Here is a 23,122-nt window from a genome sequence, read left to right on the forward strand (position 1 = left end):
CTGCAAATCAGTGCTGCATCTTGGTATCTGATGAGTAACTGATTTGCCCAGGCTTCTGACTGTTTAGTATATATAATTTTTTACTTTGGGTTTTGTAAGAAATAAAAGCTGATTGTGGCAGTTCCTTAGAAAGTTAAACATGGAGTTTCCATATGACCCAGCAATCCCAAGACAATTTAAAACAGATGTTCATGCAAAAACTTGTACACAAATGTTCATAACAATATTATTATTATTATTATTGTTATTATTTTCTGAGATGGAGTTTCACTCTTGTTGCCCAGACTGGAGTGCAACAGCACAATCTTGGCCCACCACAACCTCTGCCTCCTGGGCTCAAGCGTTTCTCCTGCTTCAGCCTCCCTAGTGGCTGGGATTACAGGCATGTGCCACCATGCCTGGGTAATTTTGTATTTTTAGCAGAGATGGGGTTTCTCCATGTTGGTCAGGCTGGCCTCGAACTCCTGACCTCAGGTGATCTGCCCGCCTCAGCCTCCCAAAGTCCTGGGATTACAGGTGTGAACCACCGCGCCCAGCCTAACAATATTATTCATAATAGCCAAAAAGCAGAAGCAACCCAAATATGTATCAACTGATGCAACTGATGACTGGATAAGCCAAATATGGTATATCCATATAATAACACATTATTCAGCCATAAAAAGGAATGCAGTTCTGATACATGCTACAACATGGATGAACCTTGAAGACACTATGTTAAGTGAAAGAAGCCAATCACAAGACTATACATTGTTTGATTTTGTTTATATGAAATTTCCAGAAGAAGCAAATTCATAGACAGAAAGTAGATTAGTGGTTGCCAGGTGATGCTGGGGGTCAGAATCAGTAGTGACTGCTAACAGATACGGGTTTCCTTTTAGCATGATGGAAATGTTCTGGAGTGAGAGAGTGGTATGGTCTGCACAACATTGTGAATGCATTAGAAACCACTGACTTGTATGCTTTAACATGGTTATAGTGATGAATTTTGAGTTTTTAAAACTGTAATTTCTGAGATGGTGAAAGACAAATATGATATCAGAATATTCCTCTGCTATATTCCTGGGGAATATAAAATTCTGGGTACATGCAAGTGGGATCTTCTGATCTTCTAGGATCTCAAACTCTTCAAGCATAGAATTTCCTATGCAGTCTACAACCCATAAAGCTGTGGGTTGCAGGTTTCCCAGACCCCTTGCAGTAACCTTCCACGCCCACCGGGAATCTGCAGCCTACAGTTTGGAGCCCTAGCTCTGGAATGACTATGTCAGTAAGCTGATTGTTTCCCCCTGGACATAAGATGTGTGTTGTGTGCCCATATGGTGGTGTTGTTTGGGTTTAAAATATATAAAAAATGTGAAACAATTGTGCCAATTCATTTTCATCCCTATGAATCCATCCAGTACAATTTCATCTTCTCAGTCACAATGCCAAGCACCCATCATTCACTTAAATAGGCAAATAACCAGGACAACTGCTGAAACCATGGAATCCTCTTATTTTACTGGTTAGAGGTGAGCTGCCAAAGGTACTGGGTTTTCAAATACAGTAACAGCCAACTTGTTTGTGGTCAGACTTCCAGTGACGTCAACCTTCAGAAACTTCAGTGTCTGTGGACTCAGGGGGAAGTGGGGAAGAAGCAGGAAGCCCAGAGCCTCCTGGAAACACTGGCCAAAAAGCCCATGCATCCCTCCCTGGAAACCAAGCAAATCTGACACATATGAAATACTGGCTTTCCTGGCTTCCCCAAGAAACCTTCAGCTTTGCCCTGGAGGTTTCCATCAGCGAGCAGGAGGTGAAGAGCAGAAGCCTCAGAAAGCAGGTTAGAAGAGGAAGAGGGTGCTGGGTTGGCAAGAAGTGACAGCCCCATATTGTACGGGAACATGTTTTGTATCATGTGCACAAGATAAAGAACAGCTAAAGCTGTTTTAAAAGTATAGCCGGGGGACATGGGGGGTAAAAGGCCCCAAACGCTACAATTGCCCCGGATAGCTCCACTGATAGAGCAGAGAGCAGTAAAAAAACCATCAGTCAGAAGGGCATAATATCCTATAAAAGGCCAAGCCAAGCCCTACACATATTGATAGCTCTTAATGATATCACTGCACCATACCAAGGTACAAAAGGGGCTGATGTTTATAATCGTGACCATGACTCATCAAGAAAAGGTTAAATACTCTCCAGTATACTCTGTTTACTAAGGCAGGGAAGTGTGTAATACATTTTAGAAAGATTTCCCGCAAAACAAAAAAATATTAAAATTTTAAAGATTCAGCACTTAAAGGGTTAATCCTCGGTTATCTGAATATTCGCGTACATTCCTCATTTTACAACAATACTAGTAAATGAGGCATTACCTTTTTTATAGTCATTAGTATCAAATTATTGGCACCATTCAGTTTCAAGGAGAGGGACAGGAGAGCAAACTATACAACATAAAAATACAGTTCTGATACAAATATATGAGATCAGTTCCTCTTAACAAGTGGTCATAAGAAATGAATGAACATTTTACACACAAGGAAATACAACTAGTAAATCATCACATGGAAAAGTGCTCAGCCTTGCTAGCAATTAATGAAATAAAACAACTCTTCAAGAACAACTATACATACCTATTAAACTAGCAAAAATAAATAAAAATGGCAAAACCCAATACTGGCAGAGCTATTGGTAAATAGAAATGCTTATACATTGCTGGTGGCATCATAAATTGTCAAGGGGATTCAAGCATTCAGAGGGGGTGGGGAGGCTAAACTAGATGACCTTTAAGGTCCTTCCAACCCAAAGATTGGATCTTTCTAGAAAGCAATCTGGCAATATAAAACAAGAGCTATAAAATACTTCATGCTCTTTGACCTTGTAATCCCTCTTTGGAGATATTCCTAAGGGAATAATCCAAAAGAAGGAGCAGTTTTTTTTTGTTTGTTTTGTTTTGTTTTTTTACAGACATTCATAGCAGCACTATTTATAAGAGTGAAAAATTAGATATAACTCAAATATCTAATAATGGGGTGAAGTGAGGTTAACCATGTCACATGGATATAAAGACATTTAAATTGGTGAGAGTAGAATCTGTGTTGATAAGAGGAGACAAGTGTTAGGCGGAGAAGTAAAACAAAAGATAATGTACACAATGATCATAGCTATGTAAAAATATGTGTGTATTCATTGAGAAAGCTAGAGAACTAATTTAGAGGGATATTTTGTGGTTAGGGGGTTCCTTTATTCTTGCAAAGTTGTTCAAGTGCATTAATAAAAATTTAAAAACACATTTCTTGAAACTATATAAAAAGAGCAAAATTTCTTCTGATCGAGATTCTATCAATAGGACATGAATTGATCAAGTTTAGAAATAATTTTCCTTGATAGAACTCCCAAATAAATCTTATTGATATTGAATCATCTTAACCTTGTAAGGATTTTTAGACAACGTAAGCTACTATTTCCTACTTTGGGTTCAATGATAAATTCTATTTATTCCAAATAATATCATATCCAAAGAGTTCACAAGTTAAATTATATTTCAGATTAAGCTGAAGTACCTTCAGTCATAGTGATATGTAACTTTCTTTTTTTAGTTCATCTACTCACATCTGAATACAAATGAATGTTAAAGACTTTATAAGATCTGTGTATTTATCAGTGTAAATGAAAAACCAGCAATAAAGAATTATCCTTTCATTAAAAATGACTCTTTAACAAACAGTCAAAGCTCGGTGCAAGTTTCAATCATACAAAATCAAATGGTTGAAATTGATAGTAAAGAATCCCACATCGTATTAACCCCTGTGGTTATTAACAGATACACACAGGTACTTCTGAAAAGGAATCCCGTTTTCCCATCTTTCTTTTCCTAGACTTATCAAATCCTGTCTCAACTACATAGAGTAATAGAAAAACTCTAATGCTTAGGAGACATAAAATAACTTTTCCCTTAAAAGTCAAGCCAGAAGTTGGCTTCAACTAACCATGGAGACCTGGGCGAACAGAGCACACATTTGTATGTTGTGCTAGAGTGAGCACACAAAGCCCGAAGAAAGAAGACGGACAGAAGGCACCATGCCATCTTCCAGGTGACAAGGAGAGAATTTCACAGTTCGGTCATCAATAGTCTTTTCATCATTTTCTCTCTCTCCAGTTCCTGCCGGAGTGTCTCCGCACTAAAAAAAATATATATAACAAAATAGTGAGATAATCCCTCAAAAACTGCAGAAGCAGACAGCTTAAGAATCATCTCCCAGGTTCTTTCCTGATTTCAGTGTTGGACTTTCTTTTTTAGGCTCCTTGAGGACTCCCTAAATTTGCTGGCATTACAGTGATCTGAAATTGGCTACGTATTCGTTTCTCAGCCCCACCAGGCTGAGAGTTCCTGACTGAATATATGTCATTCATCTCTAAACCTCCAGAGCCTTGCACAGTATCTGTGCATGGCAGCCACTCGGTAGTCTTTTTTTTTTTTTTTTTTTTTTTTTTTGAGATGGAGTCTCACTCTGTCGCCCAGGCTGGAGTGCAGTGGCACAATCTCGGCTCACCACAACCTCCACCTCCCAGGTTCAAGTGATTCTTCTGTCTCAGCCTCCAGCATAGCTGGAATTACAGGCACATGCCACCATGCCAAGCTAATTTTTTGTATTTTAGTAGAGACAGAGTTTCACCGTATTGCCCAGGCTAGTCTCGAACTCCTGAGCTCAGGCAATCCACCTGCCTCGGCCTCCCAAAGTGTTAGGATTATAGGCATGAGCCACTGCACCTGGCTCAGTAAAGTCTTTCAAATGAAGATGTCCAGGGGTTAGATTTATTTAAATCATGCTTTAAATTGGTTTCATATGCATTTTCTCCCAGGCTTTCATTTGATGAATATCTGAGGAAATGTTGTAACAAATAATTAATTATATTTTAATGAATAAAATTGAATGAAGTAAAATTGGCTGTTTTAAGAAGCTGCCTCTGACTTTTTGGACCTCAGGTCCAGTTGTATATCTATGTAACCTGCCTCCACTGTTTAAACACACACACACACACATACACACACACACACACACACAGAGTAAATACACATCTTTTCATTGTTTTTAGTTAGAGATGGGGCCTTGCTATGTTGCCCAGGCTGGACTTGAACTCCTGAACTCCTGGCCTCAACTGATCCTCCCACCTCTGCCTCCTGAGTAGCTGGGATGACAGGCATAAGCCACAATGCCCGGCAAAATACACTTCTTTAAAGGCACTAACCAAGTTTAGTAATTTCATTTAGGGCAGAAAACAAAGTTTCTACCATAGCCAACAAGGCCCTACGCAGTCTGGCCTTAACCCACAGCTTCATAGGCCTCCTCTATTGTCATTCACTCTGCTCTGGCCACGCTGGCCCCTTAAACTTCCTTAACCATGTCAGGCACATGCTTCCGCAGGAGCCTTAGCACTGGCTGGTTCCTCTCTGCGCAGTACTCCTCCCAGGTATCTGCAGCTTTCTCTGCAACCCCTTTCAGGACTCTGCTTAAATGCCACCTCACTGAGGCCATCCCACAATACCTTATTACCTTTCACAGTTTCATGTTCCTATCCCTTGTCAATATCACACACACACACACTCATTTGTTGTCTATCTCCTCTAATAGCCTACGCTTTGTAAACATTTCTTTCTTTTTCTTTTCTTTATTTCTTTTTTTTTTTTTTAGCCAAAGTCTCACTCTGTTGCCCAGGCTGGAGTACAGTGGTGCAATCTCGGCTCACTGCAACCTCCACTTCCTGGGTTCAAGCAATTCTCCTGCCTCAGCCTCCCAAGTAGCTGGAATTGCAGGTGTGCGCCACCACACCTGGTTAATTTTAGTAGAGATGGGGTTTCACCATGTTGGCCAGGCTGGTCTTGAAGTCCTGGCCTCAAGAGATCCTCCCTTGTGCTGGGATTACAGGTGTGAACCACCATGCCTGGCCCCTTTATAGACATTTCAATAAATTCTTACAGAATAAATGAAAGAATGTAGGGAAAGTCTGTAGGTGTCACAAACACAATGAACCTAGAGTCTCCCTGGTTTCCCCGTCACCAGAATTACCTGTCGGTACCTGCTGACCCGACCTACCTGGCTGCCAGAGAAACAGGTTTCCGGGTGGTGTAAATGGTCTGCACTGTGGAGACGGTCTCTGTCAAAGGCCTCAGGGTCGCTGCTGGGATCAGCGGGGAAGACGGACCAGGACAGCACTGTAATTTACTGTCTCTGAAGTCTGCCTGGAGAAGAAACAGGGAAGAGAAGATCAATCTCAATTTGGGTTCCGTTTTCACACTGTCAGTTGCTCCCTAAGCCTTACCCTACGGTTCCTGTTCTTTTTCACTACCAGCTATAATCGATTGTCATTTTAAGTGATTTTACTTTGTGCCAGACACTATGCTAAGTACTTGACACATATTAACTCTTGACAACCCTTTAAGGTAGCGATCATATTTCTTCACATCTTAGGTACCATCAGTTGTAAGATGCACCATTTTTGCATTTGCCCCACAGAAAGAAACATGTTGCCATTTAAATTTTGTCATGCCCATTATCAAACTTTGTCATGCCCAGTAGTAAACATTCTGACATCGGGAAATGTTAAAAGGTGAAAAAAATGTGTATTTTAAAACTGATTTTATGGGGAAAAGCGAGGCTCAGAGAGGTTAAGTAATCTGCCCAAGGTCATACAGTTAGTAAGTGTTAAGAACAGTATTCAGAACAAGGGCTAGCTGACACCATAACTGGTGTTTTTCATTACTGTAGCAATGGTTCCCAAAGTATGGGCCCCAGACTAGCAGCATCAGCATTATCTTAAAACTTGGTAAAAATGCAAATTCTCAGGCCTCATCCAAGACCACTGGGACCAAAGAATGCCTGGGGATGAAGTCCAACAATACGTGTTTCAACAAGACCTCCAGATGATTCTTTTGGAGGAATTACAATAAAGTTTCAGAACTACTGGTGTAGAGTATACTGTCTCATTTGGAGAGGATAATATATTCTTGTCATTTTCATTATATAGCAAACTATGCTCATTACTTTTACATAGAAAGCTTAGGAGATATATAAAAGTAGATCAGGCTGGGTGTGGTGGCTCACACCTGTAATCCCAATACTTTGGGAGGCTGAGGTGGGTGGATCACCTGAGGTCAGGAGTTCAAAACCACCCTGGCCAACATGGCAAAACCCTGTCTCTACTAAAAATACAAAGAAATCAGCCAGGTGTGGTGGCACGTGCCTGTAATCCCAGCTACGCAGGAGGCTGAGGCAGGAGAATCGCTTGAACCTGTGGGTGGAGGTTGCAGTGAGCCGAGGTTGTGCCACTACACTCCAGCCTGGGCAACAGATCAAGACTCTGTCTCAAAAAAAAAAAAAAAAAAAAAAAAGTAGATCGATGAAGAAATTCCATAATTCTTTACTGTTGTCATCAGTATATTTCCTCATAGGTTCTTTCTCTCTTTCTATCTTTCTCTCTTTCTCTCTCTCTTTCTTTCTTTCAACAGAATCTCTCTCTGTTGCCCAGGCTGGAGTGCAGTGGCACAATGAGAGCTCGCCTCACCCTGAACCTCCTGGGCTCAGGTGATCCTTCTGCCTAAGCTTCTCAAGTAGGTTTCACTACAGGTGCGTGCCATGCCTGGATAATTTTTTAATCTTTCGTGGAAACAGAGTCTCACTATGTTGCCCAGGCTGGTCTCAAACTCCTGGTCTCAAGTGATCCTCCCACTCTGGCCTTCCAAAGTGCTGGGATTATAGGTGTGAGCCACCATGTTTGGCCATCATAGTATTTTTTCAATGCATAGTTTTTGTTTTATATTTTTGATAATACCAACTATATATTTTATAACTAGATTTCTCATGCTAGTTCTTGGCCCTGAACTTGGAGAAATTTATTACATGACTTTCTAAAGATGACGCTCTGATCATCAAATGAGCAATATCTTTTTTTTTTTTTTTTGAGTTGGAGTTTTGCTCTGTTGCCCAGGCTGGAGGCTGCAATCTCGGCTCACTGCAGCCTCTGCCTCCCAGGTTCAAGCAATTCTCCTGCCTCAGCCTCCTGAGTAGATGGGGTTGATTACAGGTGCCCGCCACCGCACCCAGGTGATTTTTGTATTTTTTTTTAGTAGAGATGGGGCTTCACCATGTTGGCCAGGCTGGTCTCGACCTCCTGATCTCAGGTAATGCACCTGCCTTGGCCTTCCAAAGTGCTGGGATTACTGGCGTGAGCCACTGCACCCGGCCTTTGATGCAAATAGTTCTGAAAAAAGAGGCACATTTGCACTGATGGTGCAAAGGCAATAGTGAGTAAATGGGGCAGGGCCTTGGCACGAATTGAGGTAGTGGCACCAAACTATTAGTAGTCATTGTGTTCTTCATTTCCATATACTTCAAGGAAAAAAAAAAAAAGCCAGCTTCACTAAAGAATGACCTTGAAGAAGCAGTAAAAATTACTTGTATTATTAAATCTGACCCCTAAGTATCTTGTCTTTTTTATATTTGTTGAATAAGGAAATGAATGAGTGAATGAATGAACAAGCTTTCACTGGAACAAAGCAGGTAACAGAAGGACAGAGCCAGGTTAGAAAGAAGCATGTGGAGCAGAAATCTGGCCAGAGTCAGGCAGGGGTCCCCACCCTAGATGGACCAACGTGCTCGGCTGAGTATCAGCAGAGACCCAGTTAATAGGCCTGAATACAAAGTAGAAACTGGTTTCAGGATCAAGCAAGAGCCCCGCTGTTGAAACCCAGCTCCATCAATGCTAGATTAACGGCCAGACCAACTTTGTGCAGAGCTTCCCAGCGCTGCTAAACAACCCCTGTCACTGTGATAGGTCTGGAGGCCTGCAGAGAGGCCAAACCTGCAGCAAGTTCAAGTGTCATGGTCGTGGCAGGAAGGAGATGAGAACACTACACACAGGGGTCAGAAAATTGAGAAGCTGAAGCCCATGAGCCTGGCTTCTGTTACCACCCAGCTGTCACTGCCTCTCTAGTCATTGTTTCCAGTCTAGTCCACTCTCTTGAGTTACAGACTTGGATTTCCAACTGCCCATTCATTGTGTCCACTCGGATGTTTCAAGGGCATTTCTAATCCACCATGGCCAAAGGCAAACTCATCTCTCCCAACGAAGTCTTTTTCCAAGTTTCCTTATCTCAGTGAATGGACCCACTGTCCATCCACATTCTGCAAATCAGAAATCTGGGAACCATTTCTGACCCTCTCTCTGCCTCATCTAATCCTGTATCTTACCAGCCTCCTAAATATCTTCCCTATCTGTGCACTTCTCTCCACCTCCACCAACAAAACCACTCTGGGTCAAGCTCTCAGCTCTCTCTCCCTTAAGCCACTGTCCTGCGTTTCCAGGCTACTGTCCTGAATCCACTCTGCCTGGATGCCACTGTCTCCCACTGTGATCACAGGGATCCCTTCCAAGTGCATCTGCCCTGTCACTGCCCTGCTCAAAGTCCCTCAAAGATTTCCCATTGCTCCTAGGATGGAGATCAGAATCCCTACTGTGGCCTACAAGGCCAACATGGTTGTGCCCCTCCAGTTTTGTCACCACCTACATCTCCTTCCTCCTCTCTCACTCAGCTCCACTTGCTTTCCGTATCCCAGTCCCACTGGCCTGCTTTTCAGTCCCTTGAATGTGTGATGATCCCGCCCACCCTGGGGGTCTGGCTCATGCTGTTCCCTCTGCCTGCTCCAGCTGTCTTCGAGCCACTCTTGCTCAGTTCTTCAAAGTTCCAGCGTGGTTTCTGTCATTGGCTTCCTGCTCCATTTTGGCCCCCAGCTTTCAGGAAGGGCTTCCCTGAGTGTCTCACAGCACTGCCAAGGCTGGGCAGAAGGCCAGAGTGCCCCACTACGGCCAACCGAGGGAGGTGGAGCCGGAGCTTCCAGCTGGGGAGCTGTGTCCAGCAAGACTGCAGGGAGCCAGGATGAGTGTCAGGGAAATAGCATCTAACATCCTGGCAGAGCCCCGTGTCTCTGCCCTCTCATTCTTAAAAGGCAGATGCTGGAAGCAGCTCATGACCCTAGAAACGGACTGTTCTAGGAACCTGTTTTTCCCTCTGCCTGCCCTGCTGGACACCTCTGCTCATCCTCTGAAACTTGAATCAGCTACTGCTCTCTCCCTCCCTATGTGGTTGAAGCCATGTGGGGTAGTGGCCATCATCCATCTCATAAGGCTGCACTTAGAGCTACCCTTAGCCACCCACAGCCCACCTCACAGATCCTCCAGATGGCACAAAAACCCTTTGGAAGGAGCTTTAGGGATCATGGAAATTGCAAGCTCTGGTTCCTGGGAGGAGGACAGAGTGAGAGGAAGGAGGAGTAGACCCCAGACTCCTCACTTCTGCTCCATCTAATTGCTCAATATACAGCGAACCTCTGCAGAAGCTTTCATTTAAAGAATGAGTTGAGTCCTGAAAAGAAGCATGAACATTATCAAACTCTCTCATTTTGCAGATGAGGAAACTACAGCATTTAAACATTTGGCAGAATTAAAAAAAAAATCAAGACAGGGTCTCACTCTGTTGCCCAGGTTAGAGTCCAGTGGTGCAGTCATAGATCACTGCAGCCTCAGCCTTCTGGGCTCCAGAGATCCTCCCGCCTTAGCCTCCTGGGTAGCTGAGACTACAGGCGGCTAATTTATTATTATTATTATTATTTTGTAGAGACAGGGTCTCGCTATGTTGCCCAGGCTGATCTCGAACTCCTGGTCTCAAGCAATCCTCCCACCTCAGCCTCCTGAAGTGCTGGGATTATGGGCATGAGCCACTGTGCCTAGCCTTGGCAGAATAAATAAGCTGCCCAGTGACACCCAGAGAGGTAGTGACAAGAAGTCTGTTGTCAGGACGACTTGTTCTTGTTCGTCACACCACCCTGCCTCTCCAGCCTTGAGAAACAACAATCATGCCTGATGGGTGTGGGATGTTTTATGGTTAGTAAAACACTTTCAGATTCTTGGTCCCTTTTGATCCTTGCGCCAACAGGATAGGAGGAGGATATTCTTTTTTTTTTTTTTTTTTTTTTTGAGATGGAGTCTCACTCTGTAGCCCAGGCTGGAGTGCAGTGGCGTGATCTCAGCTCACTGCAAGCTCCGCCTCCCGGGTTTACGCCATTCTCCTGCCTCAGCCTCCCGAGTAGCTGGGACTACAGGCACCCGCCACCTCGCCCAGCTAGTTTTTTTTTGTATTTTTTAGTAGAGACCGGGTTTCACCGTGTTAGCCAGGATGGTCTCGATCTCCTGACCTCATGATCCGCCCGTCTCAGCCTCCCAAAGTGCTGGGATTACAGGCTTGAGCCACCGCGCCCGGCCGATATTCTTATTACTACTTTCACTGTAAGTAAGAAGAAGGGACGGGCACGGTGGCTCATGCCTATACTCCCAGCACGTTGGGAGGCCAAGGTAAGAGGATCACTTGAGCCCAGGAATTCAAGACTAGCCTAGGCAACATAGTGAGACCTCATCTCCAAAAGCAAAAAAAAAAAAAAGCTGCTGGTGGTCAGGGTGGTAAAGTGACCTACCTAAGACCATACCAGTATCAAGATCCAACCCAAAAGAATTGAAAACAGGTGTTCAGACAGATACATGTACACATATATGCATAACAGCACTATTCACAATAGCCAAAAGGTGAAAACAACCCCAAAATCCCCCCAAAATGAGTGGATAAACAAATTGCAGTATATAGATACAATGGAATAATATTCCATCATAAAAAGAAATGAGGCTGGGCATGGTTACTCATGCCTGTAATTCCAACACTTGGGAGGCTGAGGCGGGTGGATCACCTGAGGTCAGGAGTTTGAGACCAGCCTGGCCAACAGGATGAAACCCCATCTCTACTAAAAATACAAAAATTAGCCAGGCGTGGTGGCAGGCACCTGTAATCCCAGCTACTCAGGAGGCTGAGGCAGGAGAAACGCCTGAACCCAGGAGGCAGAGGTTGCAGTGAGCCAAGATCATGCCATCGCACTCTAGCCTGGGCAACAGAATGGATCTCAACCCATCTCAAAAACAAACAAACAAACAAAAAAAGAAATGAAGTATTGACACATGCATGGATGAACCTCACATACATTATGCTAAGTGAAAGAGGCCAGTCACAAAAGGTCACATATGATACAATTCCATTTATACAAAACATCCAGACTAGGTAAATCCATAGACACAGAATGCAGACTGGTGGTTGCTAGCCGGTAGGAACAAGAGGAAAATGAGGAGGAACTATTTAATGGGTGTGAGGTTTTTGGAGGATGCAATAAAAATGTCCTGGAACTGACAGAAGTGGTCATTGCACAACACTATGAATGTACTATCACTGAATTGTCACTTTAAAATGGTTAATTTTATGTCAATGTCACATCAATAAAATAGAGGCCGACTGCAAATTCAAGTTTCTTCCCAACCTCACAGAGTTCAACGGTGATCAAAAGAAGCAGTTGACCTTGCTGTCTGGCATCCCACAGAAAAGCACACCACATGGGAACAAGGGTTTAAAATGCACATCTGTTTTCTGGATCTACTTACAGTAAACTGTGGCCCTGTGGTGAAAGTATCAGGAAACGGGTTCATTGTATCAGCCGGGAATGTTTTTATCTTCAAAAGAGAGAAAGACAACGGGGTTACCTTCAGATTAGAGAACAAAGTTTTGCAATCTTTGGCAGAGCACCTTTAAAACGGAACTGAAGGATTCAGGGGTGCCCCACGGAGCCTTCATCACTCGTATAAGGGCACACACAAAGGGTCCCTCAGGAGTGTGGGCTGGTGGTTGTATCTGTGCCTGGCGTTGGACTGCAGGGCGGGGCTCAGCAGGGATGGCAGCCTGGAGTCTCGTGTTCCTAGTGCGCCCCCACACTTGCCTCGCCCTGGAGCTGCCTTCAGCAGTATCTGCTTGGCCTTCCAGGCCTGACTCATAAAAAGCCACAATCAAGGTGGATAATGAGGGAGTCAGAGCTACCTGGGGTGGCTTCTGATGACTTCTCCATAGCTGTGAGAATGGCCTAGAGGCTGCTGAGAGGTCACATCCTGGGACACAGTCTCTCACAGCAGCAGGGTACAAGGAGGCTCGGCTAATTAAGCCAGAAAATATTCCCTGTCTAATCACTTCAGTTACTGGACTCCCTGTACGCTTTGGCCAATAGAGGGAGATCTCAGGGAAACCCATGGAAGCATGGGAGAATCCTGCCCCCACGGCCTTTGGGAACAGAAGACTTGGTGCACAAAGATGCCCAGTGCCAGGAGTACCTGTAGTACTGAGCTAGTCTGAAAGAGGCCAGATGAACAGCTGATGAGGCAGTGGTGGCAAAAAAGACTCTTGACTTCCATGTCTTTCTCTTTGGTCATTTTGTCTTTGGCCTCCTAGAGGCCTTGGGAAATGGGAGGGCTTATTTTTTCAAACCAGCCTAGGGTATGCCATCAGGCCCAGGGGCCTGATGACTCTGGCACTAGCTTTGTGTACAATTCCTGGGGCACAGAAACTGTCTGCACACCTGCTGATGAATGCATACCACACCACCCGCCAGCAGAGGGCTGCAGGCAAGACACTAAGGCCACCACTGCCCAGGGGGCAGCCAGCTTTGTGTGTCTCGAGGTCTTGCCTGTGGACACTGGGATAGCTACTTGATGCTCTTGAGTGGCTCCAATGGGAGGGTGAGGCAGGGATGAGGAAGAACACATTAGCTCAGATCCTAATCAGCCAAGCTTTTCTGAATGGGTAAAGCAGGTCTCCCCCATGTGGGGATGACAATATCCTTGCCATGTGTACTGAGACATCCAGCCCAAGCCTGCTCGCCTTCCCCCAAATTTCTTTGGTCTCTTTACACATCTCAAAATTGCCAGAATAGGCCTGAAATTGCCTTTTGACTCAGGTGCGAGAAGGACTCTTGGGGTGAAGTCTTGGGGTACATTCTCCTCTTGTTGCCTATTGGGTCAGCATGATGCTCTGAGACCAATGTCCTAGTGGAAAGTAATAGATAAATTCTCAGACCATCATGAGGCAGAGAGGGAAAGTGGTTTATTTTTTTATTTTTTGAGACAGAGTCTTACTCTGTTGCCCAGGCTGGAGTGCAGTGGCATGATCTCAGCTCACTGCAACCTCCACCTCCCAGGTTCGAGTGATTCTCTTGCCTCCGCCTTCTGAGTAGCTGGGATTGCAGGCATGTGCCACAATGCCCAGCTAACTTTTGTGTTTTTAGTAGAGTTGGGGTTTCACATGTTGGCCAGGCTGGACTCGAACTCCTGACCTCAGGTGATCTGCCTGCCTCAGCCTCCCAAAGTGCTGGGACTACAGGTGTGAGCCATTGTGCCCTGCCAGAAAGTGGTTTATTATTGCTATTAAAGAAAGGTGAAAGTTAGCAACCTCAAAGAATTATTTTATACCTGCTGTAAAGAAGAAAAATATAGTTCAACAATTACACCCTGTGTTGCTAAGGCTGCAAAAAGCAGAGTCACCCTCTTCTGATGGCACTCTCCGTTAGCACAACCACTTTAGAAAGGTGGCAAAAGCCAAAATCACAATATTTAATCCAGCAGGGTCTAGCCTAAGAAAATAAAATTCCTGATGCAAAAAGCTGTATGTGTTCTCCCGAAGAGTGACAAACTGGGAACAAAGCACACGTCCTGTAGTAAGGAATGTGTTAGGTAAATGGTAGGTCATTCACTTGATGAAATACAAACAGTCATATAATGTGGCAACAAGAACAAGATAGAAACAACATAACAGCATTAAGTGAAAAGAGAAAAATAGGAGAGAATATGGTTACTATGATTTAACTGTGTAAAATTATGAATGATATGAACATAAGGAAATATATAAAAATGACAAAAAATCATGCTAAATTGGGATGACAGGTAATTTCGTTCACATTGTTAAGTAGCACTCCCATTGTATCATTAGCTTGATAAATAGCAGAAGAAGACAAGTTTAATGAAGTTTTATTTTCAATAGAAATGCAACTTAAGGGTCCATCTGGTGAGTACCAAAGCATATATTTCTCTCTGGGGAAAGCATCTATGCTGACCAAAATTCTAGGAAAACAAACTCTTCTTGATTCTTGAGACCTAGAGGCGAAGGGGGCTCCACAGCTTCGTGTTCCAATCTGACCAGGGCCAGCTGGACTGCAAATCCTCCATCCATCTGGAGTGAGGGCACCTGTCGATGGGCTCTTCCCGAGATCTGGGGCTTCTGCACGCCCACCCAGGCGTCCACCTCGCCTGGTGGCTCCTGCCCACCTCACCTCTCCTGGCCAGGCCCCTCTCCCTGCCAGGGTACCTACCAGCCTCGTTTTGATTGGAGGGTACATGCAAACTCCAGTGGTCTCTTCCTTCATGGGGAGAGAGAGTGGAGGAGAACAGCGAGAGTGGGCACAGTGGGGGTTGCTGGCGGGCTCTGCCTGCTCACGAGGAGAGGAGAGAAGGGGAGGAGGAGGTGGCAAGAGAGGGGGAGGAGGAAGAGGAGATAGGGGAAGGGAAAGGAGAGAAAGACAGCACAGTGCAAGACAGATCTGGCAACTCCAGACTGTTCTCAAGCCAGCCTCACCCATAGCCTACTTCCAGCCTCTGGCCAACTGGCTTCTGGTCCCACCCTCCAACCTCTCTCTCAGCCTTCTTTTCTCCTTTCTGTCTTTCATCAGTTTTCTCCATCATCTGAGCAGATGACACACCAAGACCCCATTCCCAGGCCTGGTAGGTAGAGGCTGCACAGGACAGGTAGTGGTTTCTCGGCACGCAGTTGAGGGTTCTGAAGCATTGTCCAGGCCAAGCCAGAAAGACAGCCAGGATGAATTAGTGATGTGAGCCATGGAGGAAATGAGGAGTGGCCACACACTTGAAGCATTTGCCTTCCATGCTCAGTGCCCTCCTGCAGTCTGCTGAACAAGGGCACACACTGTGTGAGAGGATATCAACAGAGGGCACCAGGAAAGAAATATATCATGGGGAAAAACATATAGTTTAATTTCTTTTTCTTTCTTTTTTTTTTTTTTTTTTTGAGACTCTCTCTGTCACTCAGGTTGGAGTGCAGTGTCATGATCTCAGCTCACTGCAACATTTGCCTCTTGGGTTCCAGCGATTCTCCTGCCTCAGCCCCCCAAGTAGCTGGGACTACAGGCATGCGCCACCATGCCCCGCTAATTTTGTGTTTTTAATGGAGATGGGGTTTCACCATGTTGGCCAGGCTGGTCTCAAACTCCTGACCTCAAGTGATCCACCTGCCTCGGCCTCCCAACGTGTTGGGATTATAGGTGTGAGCCACCATGTCATTTTTTTTTAAGAGACAGGGTCTTGCTCTGTCACCCAGGCTGGAGTGCAGTCATGTGATCATAGCTCATGGCAGCCTTAAAATCCTGGGCTCAAGTGATCCTCCTGCCTCAGCCTCCTGAGTAGCTGGGACTACAGACATGTGCCACCATGCCTGACTAATATTTTAATTTTTCTTTCTTATAGAGGCAACGTCCCACTATGTTGCCCAGGATGGTCTTAAACTCCCGGCCTCCAGAGAACCCCCACCTCCTCGGTCTCCCACAGTACTGGGATTATAGGCATGATCCATTGTGCCTAGCTGTAACATACAGTTTAGGATTTCATATGTCTTGGCTCTTTGTTATCTGTGTTCAGAAAACAAACTGACTCTGTCTGACCCATAACAAGATGCATGGGCCCAGTCGTAGCATCTCGTTATTTACTGGGACACCCTGCTACTTAGCTGGAAAATACCAAACATTGTGAAAAAAGTGTCACATCCTTTGGGATATGCAGGGTTCTCCACCTTATCCTTGAATAGCACCATGCGCTCAGCAGAGGTCAAACAGCTTGTACTGGTGAGGATGAGGTTGGCGGACAGAGGATGCTTGAGGTTAGGAGAGGGAACCACGGACAGGGTTATTTTGGGTTTCAGGGAGGGACCATTTGCTCCAGAGAACAAATATACACATCTTTTAGCTCAAGAGAGTTTCCTTAAATAGTTGATATCATCCTGCTGTGAAGAATAAAATACAGCCTCTGGGTAAGTTTCATGGAAAAATGATCAAGAAAATTGCCAGCCTCTTTTCCATCTCCAAAGTGATCTAACTCTGTCCTCTTTACAATTGTGCAGTCCTGGACAATTTCCAAAGAGCTTTTTACAACTATTATCGCACAATGGTCTTCATGATGGCCTATTTTACTATTCAAATCTGGGAGATGTAGAAATTGCGTTTGCAAAGTCTAGGTCCGTGGTTCATTTTGTTGACTGTTTCTAAATCTAGTTTTTAGTCAAGTGAATCCATCTGAATCACCTGCAGTTAACTTTTACCAGACTACTTAAAACCCTCCTGCTGTTCTCTGTGGACCTCAGGATACATCCTGCAGAAAGCTGTCTCCCCGCTGCCCTCAGGAACAGTCCCACCACTGCCCAGGGCATCCACGCTTCTCCCCGCTGCCCTCAGGAACAATTCCTACCACTGCCCAGGGCATCCACGCTTCTCCCCGCTGCCCTCAGGAACAGTCCCACCACTGCCCAGGGCATCCACGCTTCTCCCCGCTGCCCTCAGGAACAGTCCCACCACTGCCCAGGGCATCCACGCTTCTCCCCGCTGCCCTCAGGAACAATTCCTACCACTGCCCAGGGCATCCATGCTCCAACCAGAACCAGCTATGTCAGGCACTCCAGGCCACTGGGTCTTTTCTCCTCTGATGACAGCAGGCACGCAATAGGTATTTTTTGAAGAAAATAAAAGCTGGCACAAATGACCAAGAAACATGGCCACACTGCCTAGAAGCTAAAATGTGTCCTGGCCACCAGGGTCCCAACTGAAGAACATAATGAGCGCCTTAAGGCTTTGCCCAGCATTTGACTTTCATGGTAAAGAAGGGTTGATCCATCGCACAAGGCTTTCTGACCTTTTTAATATGCATCTGATTGGATTGAAACAAAAGAACATCCTGGGGCTCCCACACTCTGGACTGTTGGTAAGTGAGAAGGAAATAAGATAACACATGGAATTGAATGCTATTTTGAAATACCACTTCATTTTTTTCTCCTGGTATTTCCTTTCTTCCTTGGGTCTTTTCTGCAGGCAAGCAGCTACATTCTTCTGTACATGCTTGGCTTTTGAGTTCAAAATCTGACTCTTGGGGAAACAGAAAGATTCTCGGCATAGATAAATGATGATGAAAATGTGTAAGGCTTCTTCATCATCCAGATAGGAGAAGAGATGGCTAGTTTGATCACTGGAGATAAAAGTCAGAGGGAAAGGGAGAAGGAGTAGACATTAGTGAGTACTGAGCAAAGGGGCCCTGTGCAACTTTCTCCTTACACTGAGGCTGGGAAGCAGGGATTGAAGAGCAGCAAGAACCAGTCCCACCAACACCCTCAGGTAGAGCTGAGGAGATGGCAAGCCCCAGGACAGGATGGCCCCAGAACAGAATGTTGTCCAACAGGTACAGAGTCACACGTCCTGGCAGGACAGTGATCTCCACCCACCCAAAACAGCCAGGAAGGAACCAAAGAGAGGCCTAGATGTATTAGTGAACAGATGACATCATAGACCAAGTAGATGTCTCTTCACCTCCCTGTGCCCTAGGGAACACAGCTAAAATCACAGAAGGGGCAACCTAATTTGATTTGAGATTCAGCTTTAGCCCTGCTGGTAAAATTAAGTTCAAAATAAAAGTAAGTTATTGCAGCAGATGGAAACTCCCTTCTAACACCCAACCCGGGGCCTGTTTCTATGCCCTACACAGCCTTCCTCTGGCCAGGGCCCTGTCCTCCCTGACACATGAACTTTTGACTAACATGTTATGGCCCAGAAGGGATCTGGGTGCTAATTGGCTCTGCTTTGCAGTTGGGTGAGTGGTTCATGAAGCATGGGGATCAGAGAGGGACGAGCCCCAGAAAGAAAGAGTCAAGAACACAGAAAGCATAGGTGTTGATGGTCTGTGTTACCTGGGGAGGGAAGCTAGCATGGCAGACTTGGAGTAGGGGGTACAGGACTCTGCATTCTAGGGTCAACATCACTAATGCATCAATGTACCCTCCCCCAACTCCCCTCACTCCATCAACGCCAATGCCCCCAAGCACCTGCTCACATTCACACCCTAAAGAAAATGCCAACTGGAGAGCAGGTGCTGTCTTGACTCACTTGCCTCCTTCCCTTCTCACCCATGTACTCTACCTCTTACAACCCAGGCAGAAACTCAGATCTGATTATGAACTCTGATGCAGAATCGGAAATGGAAAGACGTGAAGCTGCAAAGGTTCTAAGGCTTAAGATTGCTAAATTGAGCTACCTAATAAAAGAGCTGGGGATTAGAGCAGAAAAGGTTTGGGAAAAGAGGGGGGAAAAGCTACAAAAACGAAGTTGGAAAGAGTGTTTCTTTGCGGAGAGTTTGAGAATGAAAGTCCCTGGAGTCAAGCAGGAATGTAAGAGAATAGAAGAAAAGGCAGAAAGAGATCAAGATGTGTTATAGGAGGTGTTAATTTAATATTCTTTAATGATTTTTTGAAAGATGCCTGTTCCAGATTGAACTTTTTTATTACTCTGGGCCCTTTGGACTGTGCTTCTTTGAAAACCACTCTACACAGAGACCAGCCACAAGTATCAAGACTGATAAAAGTGATAAGGCTTATGCTAGTTCTTTTTTTCTTAATTTGTTTTTGGAGATGGAGTTTCCATCTCCCAGGCTGGAGTGCAATGGCGCGATCTCAGCTCACTGCAACCTCTGCCTCCTGGGGTCAAGTGATTCTCCTGCCTCAGCCTCCCAAGTAGCTGGGATTACAGATGTGCGCCACCACGCCTGGCTAGTTTTCATATTATTAGTAGAGATGGGGTTTCACCATGTTGGCCAGGCTGGTCTTGAATTCCTGACCTCAGATGATCCACACGCCTTGGCATCCTGAAGTGCTGAGGTTACAGGAATTATACCACCATGCCTGGCTTTTTTTTTTTTTCAAATGGACTCCCGCTTTGTTGTCCAGGCTGGAGTGTAGTGGCGTGACCTTGGCTCACTGCAACCTCTGCCTCCCACAATTCAAGCAATTCTCCTGCCTCAGCCTCCTGTGTAGCTGGGATTACAGGCACATACTACCACACCCAGCTAGGGTTATGTTAGTTCTGATAGTGTCTTGGCGGAACGTTGCTGAATGAAGGCAAGATCTCCAGTTCCCTGTCAGTCCAGCACTGGGCCTAGGGACCAAGATAGTGATGGGGCCTCAGGAGTCTCAGCCAGTAGGAGACAGGGGGCTAGAGATGGGCTGTAAGCTTGGCAAATGACTGCATGGAAGAAGTATTCACCAAGGAGGGGTAATTCACTGCCTGTGTGATGAGTAGCACCCGGGAAGTTCTTACATTCATGCCTGTAAAGGGCTGCTTCCTCTTTGGTGGGAAATGCTGACGGGAAGGCCCAGAGAGAGCAGCCAGAGGCAAAGGCACAGGGCTGGTGGCAAAATAACCATAGTTCATCCAGGCTGAGTCTCTCAGACCAAGGTACCTGAGCACTTCTCCTCCTCGTGCTCCACTCAGCAACTCTGAGGACCAAACCTGGGCTGACAGCTTGGAGACTGTCCCAGGGCTGCACCACAGTTCAGGCTGAGACCAGGGCATCTGACCCACTTCGAGGGAGGGGACTGGCTAACGGGGAAAGAGAAAGACACATCCTGGATTGGGCCATCTGCCACTGGAATGGCAGCCCAGGGTCTAGGTTCTAGAACTGGCTTTGATACACACTTGCTATGTGACTTGGGACAAGTGTCTGCCCCTGTCTGGGCCTTGGTTTTCCCATCTATATGTGAAGGACTGGATGAGATAGTCCCAACGCATTGTTCCAGCTGATAGGCTGGGGCCCTTTAGTTGAGGAAACCCTGGTCACAAGTCAGGCATGGGGGTTACCCTTGCCTGCCTCTACTTCTGGCTCCTTCCTCCCCTGGATAAGGAAGCCCCTCTGTAGCCCTCATCCACAGCATCCAAGACACTGACTTGTGGAGTGGGCCCGGTCGCCTAAGATAGAGATCTCTCCATCACCCTACCAACAGGTGGGAGAGCTACTGCTTGCATTTCTGATGCTGGGGAAAGGAGATGGAGGGAAGAGGACCAAAGGGAGAAGCAGGAGTCCCCTCTTCCCCTCTAGGACCCTTTGGCACTCATGGAAACAGGATTCTGGAACAAAGTAAGGTCAAGGCCCCTGGTACCAAGGAAAGCCCAAAATGGAGGAAGCTCTTGCCAAAAAGCCAGAGAAGGCCTGAGTACATGCACTCACGCCTCAAAGGATGCTTTGTCCTGAGGACACACATTCACTGCAAACTTCAGCTGTGAAATGTTGGCTGTGTCTCAGTGCAGTACAGGGACCTCAGCTGTCCCATGCCTGGGCAGTGAAACAGGCCTATACCCATTTCATAGCTAAGTTGGAGGTACCCTGAGATGTGAGCAGCATGTCTTGGGGAGAGAGAATGAGCTTCCTGTTACTAAAGGGGTGCAAGCAGAGGCTGGACAGTCATTTGGCAGGCATCGCCCCTCAGATCGCGGCATCTCCGATTCTCTGCCAGATGCTGCTTCCTTTCTAATCTCAGCTTATTTGGTTCAAACAAAGAAAAGACCATTTAAATGTATAAGTAATTAAATCTACAAGCTGGACCTGCAACACAATGATCCCTGAGGAATCTCATCACTCTTGTCAAAGCCACCATGTATTCTTTTTGGAAACTGACCCTAATTCTCAGACCCACTAGGCCCTTTACTTGTCCCCTGAAAAGGGTTTCTCACCTGCAGGAGTCCCATAAGGGCTGCCATCCCTAACGGGAGACCTGTATGCAGAGGATGGAAGATGGCAGGAGGTGCGAGGGGCCTGGAAAGCTGGGGTGTGGCCTTGAGCCAGTGCTTCAGACCAGATGGATCGTCAGAAGCAACAGCAAGAGATTCCCTACGGGTGGGCATGCAGGGCGCAGTCCAGGAAGCCAAGAAGCCGAGACCGAAACACCGAGGAGTCCTATAACTCTCAAAGTGCAGTAGACAGGCACGGGCAGGACTCCCACAACTACCTTCGGAGCAAAGGGAGCACTCCTTCCTCGCTCAAGGGCTCTAGAGGTGGAGGGACCCACAGTGCCTGACCCCTGGATGAAAGCTGATCCCTGAGCCTCCAGGACAAGAGGAAGAGGCTCCTCAACAGCAATGCCCACCTCTGTCCATCCGTCCTACTGCCAAGATGTTTCTATGGTCTGTGGCTTTTCTGGTTTTAGCAAAATAGGAAGTTTACCAGAGGAGTGGCTTCTGTGAAATCCATCAGAAGATCACCTGGCTCCAGGGTAAAGGCACCTCCTCGGTCAGAGGGGCTCTAGGGAGACAGACAAAAACACCCCCAGTTAGAGACAGCACTGCGTCAATGATGAAGTTCACCAGAAAAGACAGACAGAGGTTCCCAGTCTCTCCTCTACACTGATCTCAATAGCGTGACAATCCCCTTGTATTTCCCTAGCCAAGTAGTATACCAAATGTTGAGACTGCACCCCAATTTTTTCATTGGTAGAAGTAGACATGATGTAGGGAGCTGTCCCTTTCAGAGCTGCAGGCAACTTTTCTTAAGTGCTCTTAGTGCTGTTTGACTGGTCTTTTGGAGGAAAAATACTTGAAAGAGTCCTCTGAATATACAAAGAGAGAGCAAAGACTTTGTCCTAGATTAAGAGGATCAAATCCAGGGTCCTCCAGGAGCTAAACTGATCTGCACATTAAGAGCAATGGTTTTCATGGCAGGTGATGGCACGTGGAATATTATGTTGCTTGCTTTGGGAAAACATTTTGTTCTCCTGCTCTGGGGTCTTAGCTGCATGGATGGCCTCGAGGTCTTTTAAGGCAGAAAAAATAAGTCCCATCAATGTGGTGCAAGGAAGGCCCCAAAGAGAGAGATGGCCAGGAGAGGGAGCCCTGTGGCCTTTGGTAGGATGCCACTTGCGTCCCCTCCACACCACCCCATCTCCCTTCTGTTTTGTAAATGTTTCTTTCAGCCTGGTTTTAACCACAGTGTGGGATATGTGATAGGAGCCTGTGCCCACACCTGAGACAAAGTTGTACAGGGGGCTCCACACAGTGGAGGATAATCCAGGCTGAGATGCCAAGAGGTGATCTACAGAGAAGCAGAGAACCTCCGTCTTGGCCAGTCGCTTGCTGAGTGC

At 46.0% G+C, this 23,122-nt stretch overlaps 1 protein-coding gene across 2 annotated transcripts in view; it reads right to left on the reverse strand.

The window, feature by feature from the left end:
• Positions 1-811: 811 nt before the first annotated feature.
• Positions 812-23,122, reverse strand: part of EPB41L4B (erythrocyte membrane protein band 4.1 like 4B) — a 152,833-nt gene continuing 130,522 nt past the window's right edge. The window contains exons 22-26 of one of the 2 annotated variants that reach the window (XM_007968474.3): positions 22,210-22,287; positions 15,261-15,377; positions 12,514-12,582; positions 6,078-6,223; positions 812-4,163 (exon numbers count right to left, since the gene is read on the reverse strand). In XM_007968474.3, the coding sequence (XP_007966665.3) occupies positions 4,094-4,163; positions 6,078-6,223; positions 12,514-12,582; positions 15,261-15,377; positions 22,210-22,287 (480 nt within the window). In that variant the 3' untranslated portion in view covers positions 812-4,093. The remainder of the gene's footprint in view (positions 4,164-6,077; positions 6,224-12,513; positions 12,583-15,260; positions 15,378-22,209; positions 22,288-23,122) is intronic. The other variant, XM_007968475.3, reaches the window with a different exon arrangement.

The sequence above is a fragment of the Chlorocebus sabaeus genome, chromosome 12 (genome assembly GCF_047675955.1).
Source record: "Chlorocebus sabaeus isolate Y175 chromosome 12, mChlSab1.0.hap1, whole genome shotgun sequence".
In the NCBI taxonomy this organism is placed as follows: Eukaryota; Metazoa; Chordata; class Mammalia; order Primates; family Cercopithecidae; genus Chlorocebus; species Chlorocebus sabaeus.